At 44.3% G+C, this 17,452-nt stretch overlaps 1 protein-coding gene across 2 annotated transcripts in view; it reads right to left on the reverse strand.

The window, feature by feature from the left end:
* Positions 1-286: 286 nt before the first annotated feature.
* The window catches only part of FAM20B (FAM20B glycosaminoglycan xylosylkinase), a 139,165-nt gene continuing 121,999 nt past the window's right edge, over positions 287-17,452 (reverse strand). For both annotated transcript variants that reach the window (XM_069231542.1, XM_069231541.1), the window contains one exon: positions 287-1,992. In XM_069231542.1, the coding sequence (XP_069087643.1) occupies positions 1,761-1,992 (232 nt within the window). In that variant the 3' untranslated portion in view covers positions 287-1,760. The remainder of the gene's footprint in view (positions 1,993-17,452) is intronic.

The raw sequence follows: 17,452 nt of genomic DNA on the forward strand, positions 1-17,452 counted from the left end.
TTAAAGAATAGAATCTAACAGCAATATCTGAGAGGGAGTGTTGAGTAAACCTATAAGTGAGAATGCAACAGTAAGATTATGGCAAAATTAATGTGAGAAAGTACCATAAAATAAAGTCTTCAAAAGGACAGAAATAAATTGTTAGATTAGTAAGGAGAATTTGTGTGAGACAATCGCGCCAACACCAGAAATCTATCTATGGAGATACTTAGGGCAGGAAAAGCAAATGGAACAGAACTAGATATAAACATTTTCGGGCACCATGAATTAAAAAAAAAATTGCAGCAATATTTCACTGATCCTTTAATACACAAAGTAATCCCTAATCATCCCCAAATCTGTCTTGGTGTGTCTCACTGCTGTATCTCAGGGCATAGCGGTAGCCTAACTTCCAGCAGAAGAAGCCCCATATTCCTACTAAAATAACAATAATTTAAAAAAAACAAAAAAAAACACCCTCCCTAAATAAATAACTGCAGACTAGAAAAATAAAAATCTCCAAATAATTGAGAGAGTCTAGTTAAATGGTAAGAGTTTGCTGAGCTCTCCACCAACAGAGTAAAGGATGTTAATGCCACTAGGAAAAATGTTCAGTGCTTGCAGACAATTTTGCAGGACGTACAAGGCCTCACCCAACATAGCATCATCAAAAAGGATGATTTTAAAGCCGTTTTGAGCAGATATAAAGGTCTGTCCACATAACTGCCCTAATGACTCTCAAAGACCATATTCCCTCTAGACAGTGTTTGGGAGTCCCCCCCAAAACGTAATCTTTGATTAGAGCAAAACCGATGAATAAAACAAAATCTGCCCCCTACATAATTGCAACAGTCACCATGGTCAGGTTCTGGATATAGAAGCCCTTTTTTGAGTAGCAAACATCTCTCCCTGGTGCACTGACTGCAAGGTTACAGTCTCAACTACTAGTATTTCTTGCTCAATTCCTTTTCACAGATCCAGCTCTTGCTTTCCAAGATAGGTGGACATCGCACATATGAAGTTGAATGTGTTGAGGACTGAAAGAACAGGTACTAGTTAAAATTCAAGAAACGTTTTAGAATTCTGTATAATAATCAGTCATCTGATCGTCTTACAACCCAGTTTACCCTTTTTGCAATAGGTTTCCGCCGTTTGTCATAACCAAGAAAGTGCAGAGGCTCTTCCAAGAAGTAATTTTCCTGCATTGACTCCCTTGTCTGAAGACATTTTCACAAACGTCAAGCAGTGGTGGAGCCGTTTACACTGAAAGAGCAAATCTTCTGGGATACTGGTAAATGGTCAGGGCTGTAGTGAATATCCAAGAGGTGGATACCTAAAATCCTAATGTTCTTGTATTAAATGTACATACATCCAGAAATACAAACCCTGATTAAAAAAAAGCCTACATCCCCTCTTTCCCTCATTTATGCAAGACCCAGATTAGAGATGTATTAATAGAACAAGTCACTTAATTACTTCTTTGATTTGGATGTAAAGATGTGACATCACTTATGCAGAAGCAAAAATCACTCATCACCAACCATGAGAAAGAGGTCCCTGAAGAAATATCAGGAACGACTGTCATCCATGTCTAGATGTGATGCCTAGCCCATAGGGTTCAGAATCCATGTGTAGAAGCCTAGATTTCCATAAAATCGCATGAAGCTTCCCAAATTCGTGTTGCCTTGTGAATCCCATTCAGTTTCCTGTCCTGGCCTTGTTCATCTGCTAGTTTTTTTCTGTCAAGTACTTGGCAAGGAACCGTGTCCTCCAGCATGTTCTCACAGATGGGAGAGGGGCATTCTGTCCTCTACTAGCACCACATCTGACCCCAATTGGTCAGTGCACTGTTTTACTGTTGCCAGGATGCCAAGCAGCCGCCGTTCCATTGCTTCCAGGTGGGAGTCCAAAAGCACAGGGAAGATGGGATCATGAGCCATGGCTTTTTTCATGGCAGACCACAAGGAATTGGCCTTCAAGTGGTTTAGACGATTCCATGTAGATACCCGGATACTGCAAAGAAAAAAAAAAAGCGAGGCTTGTAAAAGTTAATGTCAGGAAGAATCATCTGAAACAAGCTTTAAAAATGTCACAGTAATTGTATTGTGAAGGATGGTAGAGGCATATCTCAAAATGGTTACAATCTATTGTCTTCTCCTCTGATGAAGTGTGCCCTCGTGGATCCCCCAAAAACAGTGATCTGCACACAGTCAATGAAAATCAGTAAGCCTTCCCAACACACAGAAGTCAAGGGATCCACAAATAAACACATTTGCTCAAGGTACACAAACAAGTCACTGCATTGCCAAGGGACACAAGTCAACGTAACACATTAGAATAAGAAAATAAAAGTTCTCGTGGATGCTTTGGCATCTCCCTGGGCATCCAACTGGATCCAGAAACTCTTGCAATGCCTCCTGTGTGCCAATAAGTGGCTCCAACTAGATCCGTTAGCCCTCATCTCACATCCATATACACAAAGGAACCACATAAGGATGCCATCCCTGTGCACCGCAAATGTAATCATTAGACTTTCTGCATGCAAGAAAGCAGAGCAGAACTAACAGAAATTATCTTTCACCAACAGTGTATGACACCCAACTTGGGACCTTATTAATGCTTGAAAGTCCTTTACACAGATCAAGAGGTGGGTGGTGAGGAAAAAATTAACATAATTGAAAGCAACTTATTCTTCTTAAGGATACTTCCACTCACAGACTCTTGACCATGTGAATCAATACCAACGCAACGCTGCTTACAAGAGGTACATTTTGGATGTGAACTTCATACTAGGAAATCCTGCAGGATTAAGCAGGCAAAATGACCTCCCCTGCGGACTTGTGAATCGATGCAGTTTGGTAAAAGTATGGGCAGACACCAAAGCAGCTGCCTAGCGGATGTCCAAAGCTGGAATGTCCCAAACTAAAGCAGTATTGGCAGCAGTTGCTCTGGTGTAAAGAACCTGAAGGCACTCCGAAGGATTATTTTTTGGGGGCATGCCATAACACACTTTAATGAAGAGGACAATATTGGTGGACATGGTCAGTTTCTAGATTGTCTTTCTTCTTCTTTGCACCAGTGAATCAAACAAACAGCTGATCATCCGTTCAGTACGTCTTAACAACATAAAAACAAAGGGCACACTGTGTATGAAATGGGTTACTTACCTGTAAGAATAGATTGTCAGTTTGATATTCCTCTAGATTCACTTGCTGCACATTATTCCCACCTAGAGGCTGGGAAACTGTAAAGGTTATATTTTTCCTTTGTGGGCTTTGACAACAGGTGGGCGAAAGGACCTCCCTATGACATCACGTGTAAGTCCACAATGCTCCATCTCAGTATGTGGACTCTGTGCCTTGTTCTAACTGCCCAATACCATTTCACTGCCTGACATGCACATTATACACAATCAATGTGGCAGAGTCAGGTGGTCAAATGCTATGACAAGAAGACAAAAATGGAGCAGGGCTACAATGGCCATCCCACGTAAAGAAAAAGGAAGCAGCAGCTCAGTTTGGGGGGTGGGAGAGGGGAGTTGCTTGTATAGAACACTTCTTCTAATGTAGTCAGTTTGTATTTCAACTGTCTTCCTCTGTGTAACTTACTGAAAAGCCCTACAGGCTAAAAACAAATCCTTTAGAGTTTAATGGCTTCCTTCTATAACCAGTGCACCCCTGACCATCATGTTCCCCATGGGTGCCCCAAATCAAGTGTGTGATGCATCCATAACGCCTGCCACAACAGGAGCTGGCTGTGTGAAATGCCTTCTCTTTGTCATATTCCAATTCCTTTTGCACTTGATGCGTAATCAGTACATTATACCTACTCCACCCCTTAAGTGCGACCATTAATTCTCCATACACTACTGTAATGGCACAAGTAGTCTTGTGAGTGGAATCAATGGAATGCATTATGCCATAATTCCCAACAACTTCATCAATGACCTTACTGTCAGGGAGTGTGACTTGCAGTAAAGAAGAAACTTGTTCTTGAAGTGTCCGATTCTCCTCTCAGTGGGGAAAGCAATTGTTTTCAGAGTATTTATTTCTGCTCCCAGAAAAGTTTTCTTCTGAGATGGATGCATTGATTACTTCTTTATATTGATCGTGATGCCCAGTGTGTATGGCATGAATATTCTTGGCTACGCTCTTGGAAGTAATGTGCATGAGTTTCCCTTTATGAGCAGCTTCCTAGAAAAGAGTATACATGAATCTTGTGGCATCCGGGATGTGGTGAAACTTTTGCCAAACATTCTGGTGCCAGTGTTTATCCTCCATCAACAAAATCATCAAGAGGGGTAGGGACCGGGAGGTTAAAGGTCCTGTGTACGGTCTCCCATCTTAGTCATAAACACATATAGAGTACACTGTTCCTAAAAGACAAAAAAGGTCTAGGGAACCTGGATATTCAGGAGCAAAGCCCTCAAGCATCCCATTGGATGACCGGCATCATCATCGGGAATTGCTCCAAGTCAGGCCGGCACTGCAATGCCTGACGTGCTCCCAAGAAGGGAGCTGTCAGCCGTAACTGTTGGTGTGAAGACTAGTGGAAAAGAGCTAACCACCAGTCCAAAAAGAGGAGAGCAAAAAGGGTAGTTTAAAATTGGTTAATCATTTCCAACCTCCATCATAATTTTAATCAGAAAAGGGAAATGAAGACCAAGAATTGGTCCATCTTGTTCCAGTCCTTTTACTGACCAATTTATGTGCTATTCTGCATGAACTGAGCATTTCATAAAACTTCTTTTCTATGAGAGCTACAACCTAGACATTGAGCTGCTGCCATCTCCTTCGACGTGGAGCACCTTTTTCTTAGCTTCAAAACCATAGGCACATCTTGGTTTTCTCTTGTGAGGTAGAGGATTATCTTTATTCGGATCACAATCACCCTTTAGGTTTGAGGAAGAGTCTGAAGGATTGCCTGCACTGGTAAACTTTGTGTTTCAATCCAGAGCGCTCCCTTTTTAGGTTTTGCCTGCACGTGTGTGTTTGCAAAATATTTTGTTGATAAAAAAAAAAAAATCTGAAAAGGGGCTTAGACTCCACCCCCTACTTACCTGAACTTTCCATTGGCTTAGTCTAATGTATGTGCTTCTGATTTGGCCAGCACGTAGTCTGCTTTCACTTTCTGCTGCTTTGCCATCCTGCCGTCGGGTGGATTCTGGACCAAGTACTCCTTCTTGTCACTGCCATTGGCTACATGCCAGTGTCTTTCCACCCAACAGATACTTATTTTTTTACTTTACGAGTGACCGCTTCATATGAGTGCATCAGCATGTCATCTCTCTCCTCCCTGCTGTCTTTCAGCCTCTTCCTGGCTTTCACCTTACATCTTTCCCACTCGCACTCCTTCGCTGCCCCCCTCCTTCGATATAGTGTTGCCTTCTGCATTCCAGTTCGTGGCTTGTTTATTTTGTTCCAGCTTCGCATTCTGCATTACAGTTTGTAGCTTGCTATAGTTATCCATCATTTCTTTTCCCACCCCCTCCTTCAGCTCTCTGTCATTTCTTTACCTATCCGCCGTTTCGCTACCCCCCATCGTGTTGATTGTCCGCCCGACCCTCTTTGCTGTTTGTTTGTTTTTTATTACATGTTGTTTCAACACAAAAAACTGCTATGGCACTCAAACCTGGCCGCCTATTTGCGCTTTTAACTTTAACTTCTGCAGCCTCTGGTCTCCACAAAGCAGACATTACAGGAAGCACTGCTATGTACACATTGCATTCATCAAACGATTGTCATAGTCCAACAGTGCTTCCAGCACCACTGCAGACATCCAGTGCGTTCTGAGACACAGCGGGATTTGCAGTACTGCGCACTCCAAGCAGGGTACATCAGTTTTCAGAGGCTATCTCCAGGGCAGGGCCGCCCCAAAAGAGTTGCCCCAGCGAACTAACTTGGATACTCTGTATTACCCAGGGCATAGTCAAGCCCTTTAATTCTCATGTCACGCAGAGCCATAAACCCATATCTGGGATGCAGTGATGTAAATGATGCCCCTTTTCCCCCCCATCCTTACGCACACAATATAAGCCTCCCAAACAGAAATTCAGTGGCCTTGTGCTCACCAAGGGTCCCCTGAAGAATAAGACCCCACCCCCCCAGGGCTCTTGACTCCATAATGCCAACACAAGGTTGCAATCTGTCCCTAGGGTATGGCACCTCCTTCTTAAGGGTCGGTAAGGCCAATGCATCTTTGAAATCGCGTCCTCTGCTCAGGGGTCTGTAATGCCAACACAAGGCTTGCAGCACTTGAAGGTTTAAAGAGGGTTTGTGAAATCAAAAGAATCGTATTGGTTATGCCCAAACATTAAGGGGAGTCTTGCCATCTAAATAATAGATGGAATAGGGTGAGACAGCATTCACGTGTTTAGGCCTGACATATCAGATGTATCCTAAACGTTACAGTGGCCACGTAGTCTCTAACTTTAAACAGCAGTGCTATTTCTCTGGAAAACAAAAATTACAGCCCTAGCCATCTGACTAAGATCTGCATGTAACTTCAACAGCCAGGCCTTACACAGGGAGGCTATCCCTCAGGTTACACAGAAGTTAAAAGACTCAGCCCCAAACAGCAGAACCATCCCCTCTCGTGCTGACTGTCCAACTGCCCCACCCCCCCTTGCTGTTGTTTTTTTGTTTGTGTTTTTTTAAAATGTTGGCTTAACAGAAAAAAAGCGCTATGGCATGGTTAAACCAGGTCACCTCATAGCGCTTTTGTTTAACTTAAAATCACACTCTTTAGGCTATTCCTTTCATGTCAGCAGGAAGGTTGCCCTGCTGATACTAGTGACTGTAGCTGCAGGAGGGGTGGGGGTGGGGCTACAACGCGTGTGTTTACTCTGGCTGTTAATACTAAGTGTGTGCATAATCTGGGTGAAGTACAATGTGCTGTGGTGTTCCATAGTACCGTTTGCACACATTAAACAATGTGCCAGCATTGTTTAGCGTGCAGATACTCTGCCCACAGTACTAGTAGTGTTGTAAACGTGCCGCTACTCAGGTGATGGTAGCAGTGTGTGAGTGCGCGGGCTCTGACTGCAGTGCTGCCAACACTGTCTGTCTGAAACACAGGAAGCTTTCCCAGCTTCTCATGTGCTTTGTCTTTAGAGACAGGAGTTCTCATCTAAACAATCTCATCCCTCGCGCTTCTCCCGATTTGCCACTTCTTATTGAGTTAGCCATTAGTAAACAAGGGTGTCTACTTCTCGCGACACTTTCACTGTGTGTGCCCTTTTGTGGGTAAGAAAACACAATTAATGCTACAAACCTGCCTTCACATGTGCTGTGCGTCTACAGCCTCTATTCTCTTTATGGGAAGATGCTGGTCCTTAATTAATATATAAGCACACAATTGCATATACAACCCTTGAAACCGATCCCAGTGGCAGCAGCACCAGAAGGTGTCCAGTCGAAAACAGAAGTGGAAACAGGAAAAAAGGTAGGTTTTTACTTCATTTTCCCTCCAATCCGCCATCTCAGGTGTGGAGGGAAAACACATCCAAATGAGCTCGGCGGTAAGGGTGGCTGGAGTACTGCCGGCAGACACCAATTCCAATGGTGCTGTCGACGCGGATGAAGTTTCCTGGCGGAGATGGCGGGACTCAGGCACTCTATCACCTATAGGACCGCCAACATCTAAATTGGGTGGGTGGACTGCCAAGCTGGTGGATGGGTTTTCCATCAGAAAACCGATGGCAGGACCATTACCGCCAACATCTTAATCAGTCCCTTAATCTTTACGGCTTTCAGCAAAAGGCTGTGCAAGCTTAGCACTCTCAGGCTAATGGTCCTTTGGTAAAAGTAAATTGCAGACTCTATGACAATCCTTCCTGGCCAACTTGTGGTGGCACTTGGCACAGAACCTAGAGGCTGTGTTTTCCATCACCCCCTATACTGTGTATATAAAGAGTCCCACAGGTTTTAGAATGTCCCTTAATAATCATTCTCGGACTCCCTTCCCCCACCATTTGTGGTCAAATTTTTCCAAAGAGAAAAATAGGGATTCCTTGAAGTGCTAGTCGAGGTTGTGTCAATTCTTCTGGTTCTCCTGCGGGCCTTTCGAATGTCCTCGGTACTGCTTAGCTTCATCACCAAACAAGGGTGTTCTTCAATGTTCCATTCCTTAAACTGAAGTGATTTGACAAGGCACGCTCTATCCTATTGATGTGTGGCTGATAACTTCCTCCATCACAGAGCTTCTTTCATGCTTTGGAATGCAGTGGCGAAAAAAAAGCCTTGGAAATGGGGACTACATAATGGGGCATTGTGGGCTTACGCTAAATGATAAAATGAAGGTTCTTTTGGGGTTCTGTACGTGGTTAACACCCACAAAGAAAAAGAATGTAACAAATACACTTCTTCCAGACCTAACCACTAGATGGTGGAATAATGCACATTGTGGGTAGAGAAGATTTATGCTAAAAAGTCAACTGGTGTAGCCTCTCCTCTTCCTACTTAAGATAGGAGCGGCAGATCAAAGAACCCAGGAAGTACGATGAATGAACTAACAGGGAAAGGGGTCACAATAACTGAAACAAAGAATGCATTGGTCATAAACATGTGTTTTGCAGGAAAAAGAGTAGCATACAGAGGCTGAACTGACCAGGCCTACAGCATGCGTAAGTGAAGAACAGCTGTGATGGCAATTAGAAACATGGACTTCAGTGTTAAGGAAGAAGTTACGTACCCCTCTGGTAAAAAAGTTATTTCTGTTAAGAGACTATCTGGCCGCGTCTTCCTCACCTTTTGGGTAGTTCTGTGGTATCAGACTGGATCCGGAAACTTTTAAGCAATATCCTGTGGGCTGGCAGGTAGTGCCATGTGGCTCCACAATGATGCAGAAATGACATGTGGAGCCTATATAGGTGCTACTTCAGCATGCTGATGTAATTTCCTTTTGAGATGGTTCACACCCCCGTACACAGAACCCAAAAGCAAATTGATGTGGCCAGTGCCAAATTCCTAGACTAGGGACCCTATTAATAGATAGAGGCCAACCAAGGAATGGAGGAGGATGGAAGGGTGAGTGAGGGATCTGCGGTTAGGTAACAGTCCCTACCAAAAAGAATGTCACTAAAGGCAAGTAACTCATTCTTCCAATAGAGACTAAAAGAACAAGTTACTTAGCTTGGTAACTCATTACCTGGTGGAGACTATATCTAGCTGCAGATCCCTTACCTTTGAATTTCCCAGGCATCAGGCTGGATCCAGAAACTTTTGCTTGAGCAATACATCTGCGTGCACCATCGGGTTGCTCCATTCGATTGCATGTGGCATCAGCGGCGCCAGATGTGACGTCACAGTCACCTATATAGGTGCCACCCAGGCGCGCGAACATCAGTTACTTTGCTTCATGCCTCTGTGTTCCTGGCTTTAATAATAGGTACTCTGAATAGAGAAGTGTGTTGAATAGTCTGTAAGTATGCAGCTATTGGAGTAAGGTGAATTTTGATGGATGAAAAAGCCAAATTAGAATTTAGCAAATGAAGAAAGTAGCATACAATATCTTGTATTGATGCTGTAAGTGGGTCAGTGTTTTTAGATTGACAGTAGTAAACAAATCTCTTCCATTTGTTAGCATAGCATTGTCTATTAGTAGGTTTACGTGCCTGCTTAAGCATTTCCATACATTCTAATGGAAGTTTTAGGTATCCAAATTCTATGACTTCCGCCAAATCACTGGAGTTTGGTTGCCTGATTTGACCTTTTTTTGTGTTAACAAATCCGGTCTGTTTGGGAGTTTGGAATGAGGTACTACAGACAAGTCTAGGAGTGTTGCGTACCAATGTTGCTGTGCCCACGTTGGGGCTATGAGTATCATGGTGAGAGAGGTCTGACATCGTTTGTTGACCTTAAAGGGAAGGAGTGGAAGAGGGGGGAAAAGTGTATGCAAATATCCCTGACCAATTGATCTATAGAGCATTGCTATTGGATAAGGGGTTGTGGGTGTCTGGATGCAAAGTTTTGGCATTTTGCGTTTTCACTTGTTGCAAATAGGTTTATTTCTGGTGGTTCCCATTTTTAAAAGTACTTTTGAAGTACCTGGAAGTGAATCTCCCATTCGTGTGTTTGTTGGTGATTTCTGCTTAGGAGATCTGCGGGCTGATTGTGTATTCCTGGAATGTATTCTGCTATCAGATTAATGTGATTGTAAATCGCCCATTTCAATATTGTCTAGGCTAATAGGGACAATTGAGATAAATCTGTCCTGCCTTGTTTTCTGAGGTAATACATGGTTGTCATGTTGTCTGTTCATATCAGAACAACCTTGTGTTTGAGAAGGGGTTGAAATGCTTTTAGGGCAAGAAACACAGCTAATAATTCCAAGTGGTTTATGTGAAATTCTTTCAGTTTGGAATCCCATTCCCCTTGAATGTTATGGTGGTGAAGATGAGCTCCCCAACCTATAATTGATGCGTCTGTTTTTATGGTGGTCTGAGGCACAAGGTCTTGAAATGACCGCCCCTTCATTAGATTGCTGAGATTCCACCATTGAAGGGACGTTTGTGTTTGGCGGTCTATCAACACTAGATATCTTGCAATTGATCATGCGCCTGAGACCATTGTGAGAGGTATTGTTGTAAAGGCCTCATGTTGAGTCTTGCATGTGGTACTATGGCTATGCAGGATGCCATCATTCCAGAATCTTCATGATAAATCTTAGTGTATTGTTGATTTGGCTGTATGTGTGGTATGAGATTTTGGAAAGCCTGTATCATTTGTGTATTTGGATATGTTAGGGATTTTTGAGTATTTAGAATAGCACCTAGGTAATGTTGTACTTGTACTAGTTGAAGGTGAGATTTCTGGTAATTTAGAGTGAACCCTAGTGTACGTAGGGTTTCTATCATGTACGGAGTGTGTTGTTGGCATTGTGAAAAAATTGCTTGATTTTATTAGCCAATCGTCTAGATATGGAAAGACGTGAATGTGTTGCCTTCTTAAGTAGGCTGCTACTACTGCTAGACATTTTGTGAACACTCTTGGAGCTGTTATGCCGAATGGCAGAACTATGAACTAGTAATGTTTTCCTGCTATGACAAACCTGAGGTATTTGTTGTGAGCTGGATGGATGGGTATATGGAAATACGCATCTTTGTGGTCTAAAGCAGTCATGTAATCTTGTTTCTGTAGTAGTGGAATGACATCCTGCAGAGTTACCATGTGAAAATGTTCTGACAGGATGTATAGATTGAGAGGCCTGAGGTCTAGGATAGGCATTAGAGTGCCATCTTGTTTGGGAATGAGGAAGTATAGTGAGTATACTCCTGTTCCTTGCTGAGAACGTGGGACCATTTCTATTGCTTGTTTTAGTAGTAGAGATTGTACCTCCTGTTGTAACAGAACGTTGTGTTCTGGGGACAATTTGTGGTAACGTGGTGGAATGTTTGGAGGGGTGGAGATTAATTCTAGGCAATAGCCATTGCGGATAATTGATAACATCCAATTGTCTGTGGTGATATTTTGCCAATGAGAGTGGAATTGCTGTAGTCTTCCCCCCACAGGAGATGTGTGGGATGGAGGGGTTAGAAGTACGTCACTGTTAGGATGGTGTAGTGGCTTGTTTTGAGGCTTGAACTCGCCTGTTTCTAAAATATTGTCCTCTATAGGACCCTCTAAACTCCCCTCTTTGATATTGTTGCTGCTGTTGTCCCTGCTCTGCCTGGGAGGTAGAAGCTTCAGAGGATTGTGGTTTGGATCCTCCCCTAAACTGTGGCCTGCGAAAGGATCCTCTATACTGTGTGGTGTATAATGCTCCCAATGCTTTGGCAGTATCTGAGTCTTTCCTCAGCTTTTCTATGGTCATATCGACCTCAGGCCCAAATAAGTGTTTTTTATTGAAAGGCATGTTAAGTACTGCCGGTTGAATTTCTATTTTAAAACGAGAAGAGCGTAACCATGCATGCCTTCTTATTGTAATGGCAGTGTTTACATTCCTTGCGGTTGTATCGGTAGCATCGAGGGCAGACCTTATCTGGTTGTGACTTGAGCGGGGTCGCTCCTGAAAATGGAGTCTGTTCTGTCATTGATTCCGCAGAACCTTGTCTGAAACGCTGATGGTCCGAAGTCGTTGTGTTGGCCGACAGACAAGGCAAAGTCTGTTTAGACTTCTTCCTCTTTCTCAAGTGTACTGAGGACCACAAATGGGTAGAAGAGGACTTGGAGCCCCAGGAGCAGTCCTGTGACCTTCTCCTCAACCAGGACCTTGACCTCCTAGGAGTCGCACCGGTTGGCATTGACTGCCATGCCACAAGCAGATTTAGGGACCACTCCTTCAAAGTCTTTGGTGCCATGGCCTGGTATCCTGAGCACAACTTTAGTGGTCCCGCTCGAGATACAGACCCTCACCTATTCTGCATATTGTAACTGACATTTCGCGGTGACAGGAGCCAAATGACTTAAACCCTGCCTTCCTAGATGTCATCTCGACACACTCAAAAAAAATCTTTGACAAATGTCAAAAATAGCCCGTCAAAAAACAACAGAGGGGTATCTCTCTCCAGATTAACTGTTGTGGAAAGAAAAAAACTGATGTCCGCGTGCCTGGGTGGCGCCTATATAGGTGACAGCGACGTCACATCTGGCACCAACACCACGCAGAACCGAACGGAGCCACCTGATGGTGCGCACAGGGGTACTGCTCAAGCAAATGTTTTCAGAAGCAGCCTGACACCTGTGGAATTCAAAGGTAAGGAATCTGCAGCTAGAAGTTGCTATCATTTGCTGCATATTCCTCATGTTTTGAACAGATACTAAAGCAGAACCTATTTGGAGGTGAATCTATGGATGGACTCAAACCAGAAAGTCCTGCAGGACTGAACAAGCAAAATGCTCCTCTCAGCAAACCTGACTGACCAGACCATACGGCTTTGTGAACATATGGAGGGACGCTGGTGTACTTGCCTGAAAAATGTCCACGAGAGGGACTCCATGTGCCAACATATTCTTAGCACTTTGGCCCTGTCAGAGTGAGCATGCGGTCCTTCTGGAAGCTGCACTTTAGCCAGTGCACAGCACACCTTAATCAAGAGACCGATCCAGTAGGAAATGGTTCTCTTCTGCACAGCCTTGCCTTTTAACGCTCCAGAGAACCCCATAAACAGCTGACTGTCCACCCAGTTTCCTTGGTACAAACTATGTAAATACTCAGTGTTCTCTTGGGGTCCAATCAATGGAGTCTCTTCTCTTCTCCTTAGAGGGGTTAAGCAGAGCATAGAACACTTGAAAGTTTATGATCCGACCAATGTGTATTGGCATTACAACTTTAGACAAGGAAGATGCCCGTGTTTGAAAAAAATCAGTTTGTCTGGAAAGAAGGTGTTTTACAGCAGGTGGACACAAAGTGCTTAAAGCTCGCTCACACATGCTGCAGCAATGGTATGGGAAGGTGTAACACTGTTTTTAGAGTGAGGAGCCACAAGGAACTGCTGTGAAGTGGCTGAAATGGCGTGCGCTTCAGAAATGTGAGGACAAAATTAAGGTCCCACTTTGTCATGACAAAGGAAGAGGGAGAAAACAAAAGTTGCAAATCTTTCGAAAATCACCTAACTGTAAACAAACAAGGAGTGCTGTTGCAAACAGTTTGAAAGTGCTGAAAAGCACCTTTTAACTGTGCCCAGAACAAGAACAAAATAAATAATAAAACATCAGATAACTTTGCCTAGAGAGTGTCTACCTGTATTGTACCGCAACAAGCAATAAATTTGTCCAATGACAGGCATGGACAGTTTTTTTCAAGGAATGTCTTGCTGTCAAGATGGCATCAACCACCTCTCCAGGAAGGTGTTCAGCTGTTGCTGTTTAACCTCCAAGCATGAAGGTCAAGATTGCAAAGGCCCGGGTGCAGAAGCCTACCCTTCTGCTGCAACAGCTGATCCTGCTGAAGGGGGTTATGCTGAATGGAGGACAGATGCTCAAGCCCAGAAGTTCCAGATACCATGCTCTCTGTGCTCAATCCGGGGCAAACTGGAGGATTTGGGCCAGGTCTGCCTTGATCTTCTCAGGGCCCACATAGAGAACCTCTTGGCTCCATGGGGCCCACAGGCAAGCCAGAAGGACTAGGCAAGGATCCAGAGTAAGAAAATGGCCTTGCAGGGCTATTGGATCTGTTTAGGAGTGGCAGATGGCCCCGGAAACTTAGGTTGTGCCAGAACAAGTTACTGGATTGGCTCCGAAGTCAAATGACTTTGGAAGTGAAATCGTGAAGTATGGTGCCACTTTCACACCTTCTCCGGAGAGAGTGAGTGGCAGGAAGGGGCCCAATCCCACTTATATTTCTTGTGGTTTTTTTTTTCCATCAACATACCCAAAGACTTGGATCAAGAAGAAGAACGACCTCTGGAATGTCTCTGGGACTTCTGGATCCCGTGTGGGACCGGACTTTTGACTTCAGCCAGTCTTCCGGTGCATGGCAATTTAGTGTCACCTTGCGGTCTTGTATGGCCATCGGGTTCATCAACACACAATCACTGCAAGCCTTATTAGTGGCTCAACCTCAGGCATTTTTGGGGAGCTTCCGTCACTGACATTTGTTTGAAATAGGTTTTAAACCCTGTAAGGTCGGTCACTTTGGGAGGTTATATGTCCCTTGAACACTGTAGAACAAATGTTTGAATGAGGTAATGGTGTCAAAGAAACAAAAGGTAGTTACGGTTCCACATTTTTAGGCATGGAAAGAAAGGAACTGACCTCAGAGCCGTGCCTATAGGCTCCACATGTAATTTCCGGAGGGAACAATGTCAGTGTGGAGCCACACGCCATCACCTACTTTTGAGCAAAGGTACTGCTGAAAAGTTTCCGGATCCAGTCTGATGCCTGGGAACATTCAAAAGGTGAAGAAACTGTAGCTCAAAGTCTCTATTAGAAAGCCCAAGAGTGCAACTGAGAAGAGACTCAAAAAGAGAACACATCAAGAATGTTGTAACCAAACTAAAGGCCTCACTGTGGCCTAATGAAGCATGTGAAAGCTCCCTTACAAAATGTGCTGCAATGGGTGATCTGAATAATGAAGGGTGATCAGGGAAATGATATAAGAGCGCAAACGCATAGAAGTAACCATTAACACTACCCAAAGTCAACCCTTTCAAGACCACAGATAACACAAACAAAAGTATATCCAGCAATCTAGCTTGTAGAGGGTCAACTTGCTTTTCCATGGACCAGGTGACAAACTTGGACCAGCAGTACGAATAAATTGATTTGGCAGAAGGGTGGCTGCAAGCAGCCATAATAATACCAACTACTTCGGATGGTAGACCAGATCTCCTCAATCGGCTCTGCTCAATCTCCATGCATTGCGGTGCAGATTATGAAGGTTCAGGTGCAGCACCCTGCCTTGCTGCTGGGGCAGCAGGCCCTCCCATGAAGGCAGCCAACGTGTAGTGCAGATGCTCAAGGACATTAGTATGGAGTAGGATATCCTTCAGGCCCAGTAAGAGGACCACCACAATCAGCTATGCTCTGTTGCATCAGACTACCACAGGATCAGCGCAGAAATGTGTTCAGGATGCCGGAGTCCCACTGCAAATGGAACATCTTCTAAAGGTAAATCAGCAAGAAAAACCAGATTGCAGTAGGCTGGAAAGTGAGTGTTTTCATAGGTAGCAAAGAGATCTACCAAGGGAAAACTCCCACTGGGCAAATATATTCCATGCTACTTCCAGATACTGACACCACTTGCAACTGGTATGATGATGCCTACATCTTCCCTTAGGTTGAGGGATTCTGCTCTTTAATTGATCATCATGGAAATTTAATGAAGTGCCTGCTGTCATCAAAACCTCTAGACTGACAGCACAAGACCTCACTCTGCCCTGCTTGTTGCAGTAACACACCAATCATGTTATTAGTCAACTCCTGGATCGGCCTGCTTTAGCTGGCCTTTAAGGCTCTGGAAACAGTTTGCCAAATGGCAGACTGGCACCCATCACCCACCACCACAGGTCCTGAGCTATCACGGAGATGTGGATTCTGTTCAAAAGCATCCCAGGACTAGGCATGCTGCGGCTGCAGATTCCACTCAAGGACCCACTTATGCCAACAAGCATGAGTCACCAGCAGAGTGTATGATGCCTAGATCCCAAGCAGGCTCAGAACCATTAAGGCTGGACCAGAAGCTCTCGTCTGAAATATCTGGTTCATAGGTTGATTGTTCTGAATTTACTGCTGGTGCAGGAAGGGCTTCAGGGCAACTGTCTTCAGAACAACCTCAAAAAAGAATCCTCTGCACTGGCTACAGATGAGATTTGGGATTGATGATAGAAAATCCCAGATTGGGTAGTAATGAAGTTGTTGAAGTACAGGAATAAGTGTATCCCTAACCTGCAAATACGAGCCACAAGAACATACAAGACCTTCATAAGAACCAGAGTGGATTATGTGACCAGTACAGTAAGATGAATGTTGTTTGGCCTTACCACAAAAGAATACTTCCTATGGGACAGCAGGACTGGCATATGAATGTACACATCAGGCAGGTCCACAGACACTATCCTGTTATGAGCACCCAAGACCTGCAGAAGCTGAGCAAGTGTAATTTTGAACTTCTCTTTTCTGAGGGAGGATTTCAAGAATCTGAGGTGTGGACAAATTCTTAGTTTTACCCCCCCACCCCCATGCAATCCTTCTTGGGACCCAGAAACTACCAGGACTGACACCTCAGTCCTCTTAATACCTTTGGTACAGTTTGATTGCCCCTTTGACTAGAAAAATTATCTCTGTCTCTGACAGAATAGTGGTGTGCCCCACACTGTGCCTTAAGAGTAAGCTAAGGGGGGATGGGGAGGTGCGCCCAGAAAGTAAAGGTCATTACCAACGTGACAAAGAAGAAGGACCAATTGGCCCGATGCAAAAGAATGCCAGTAAAGCAGGCAAGTTTGAATTCTGCCACCATCGGTCTCAACATGAGACTGCTTGGTGACCAAAAGAACAAGGTTTAACAGCTGTGCCTGGAAAAGACGACAAGGATTGTTGCTAACCTCGTAGTTTGAAACACCCTTTACACACACCATGTAAACAAGTCTACATGGGTTGCTGTACAGGCTGAGAGGGTTGTAGCTGGCAAAATTAAACATCCCTTTACTATTTTCTGAATGTTCTGTTTTGCTGGTGGACCTGGTGTGAAAGGAAAAATAACCTCTGTGAGCAAGTCTAGTTTTTCTGTGTTTAAATTTTTCTGTTGGCTGGGCGAGGCCTAAACTGCAAAGATAGAGGGCACAAGCCACTGAGCGCCCACTCCATATCTCCAGAAGACCACTCCACTGGGGTGCTGGCATGCCCCTAAAGGGTTGGTGTGGGGCTCCCAACGCTCCCCACCCATGTGAGAGCCTGGGCAAGCCTGTGTCCCAGTGTCATCCAGAGCCCAGGATCGAAGGGCAAAATCTGCAGGCTGTGCGCTGCAAGAGGGTGGCCGGGCCGTAAGACTCTGTCCCAGCCTGTGCCTGCAGCAGAACCTTGGCAACAGCACCTTT

The sequence above is a fragment of the Pleurodeles waltl genome, chromosome 4_2 (assembly GCF_031143425.1).
Source record: "Pleurodeles waltl isolate 20211129_DDA chromosome 4_2, aPleWal1.hap1.20221129, whole genome shotgun sequence".
Classification (NCBI taxonomy): domain Eukaryota; kingdom Metazoa; phylum Chordata; class Amphibia; order Caudata; family Salamandridae; genus Pleurodeles; species Pleurodeles waltl.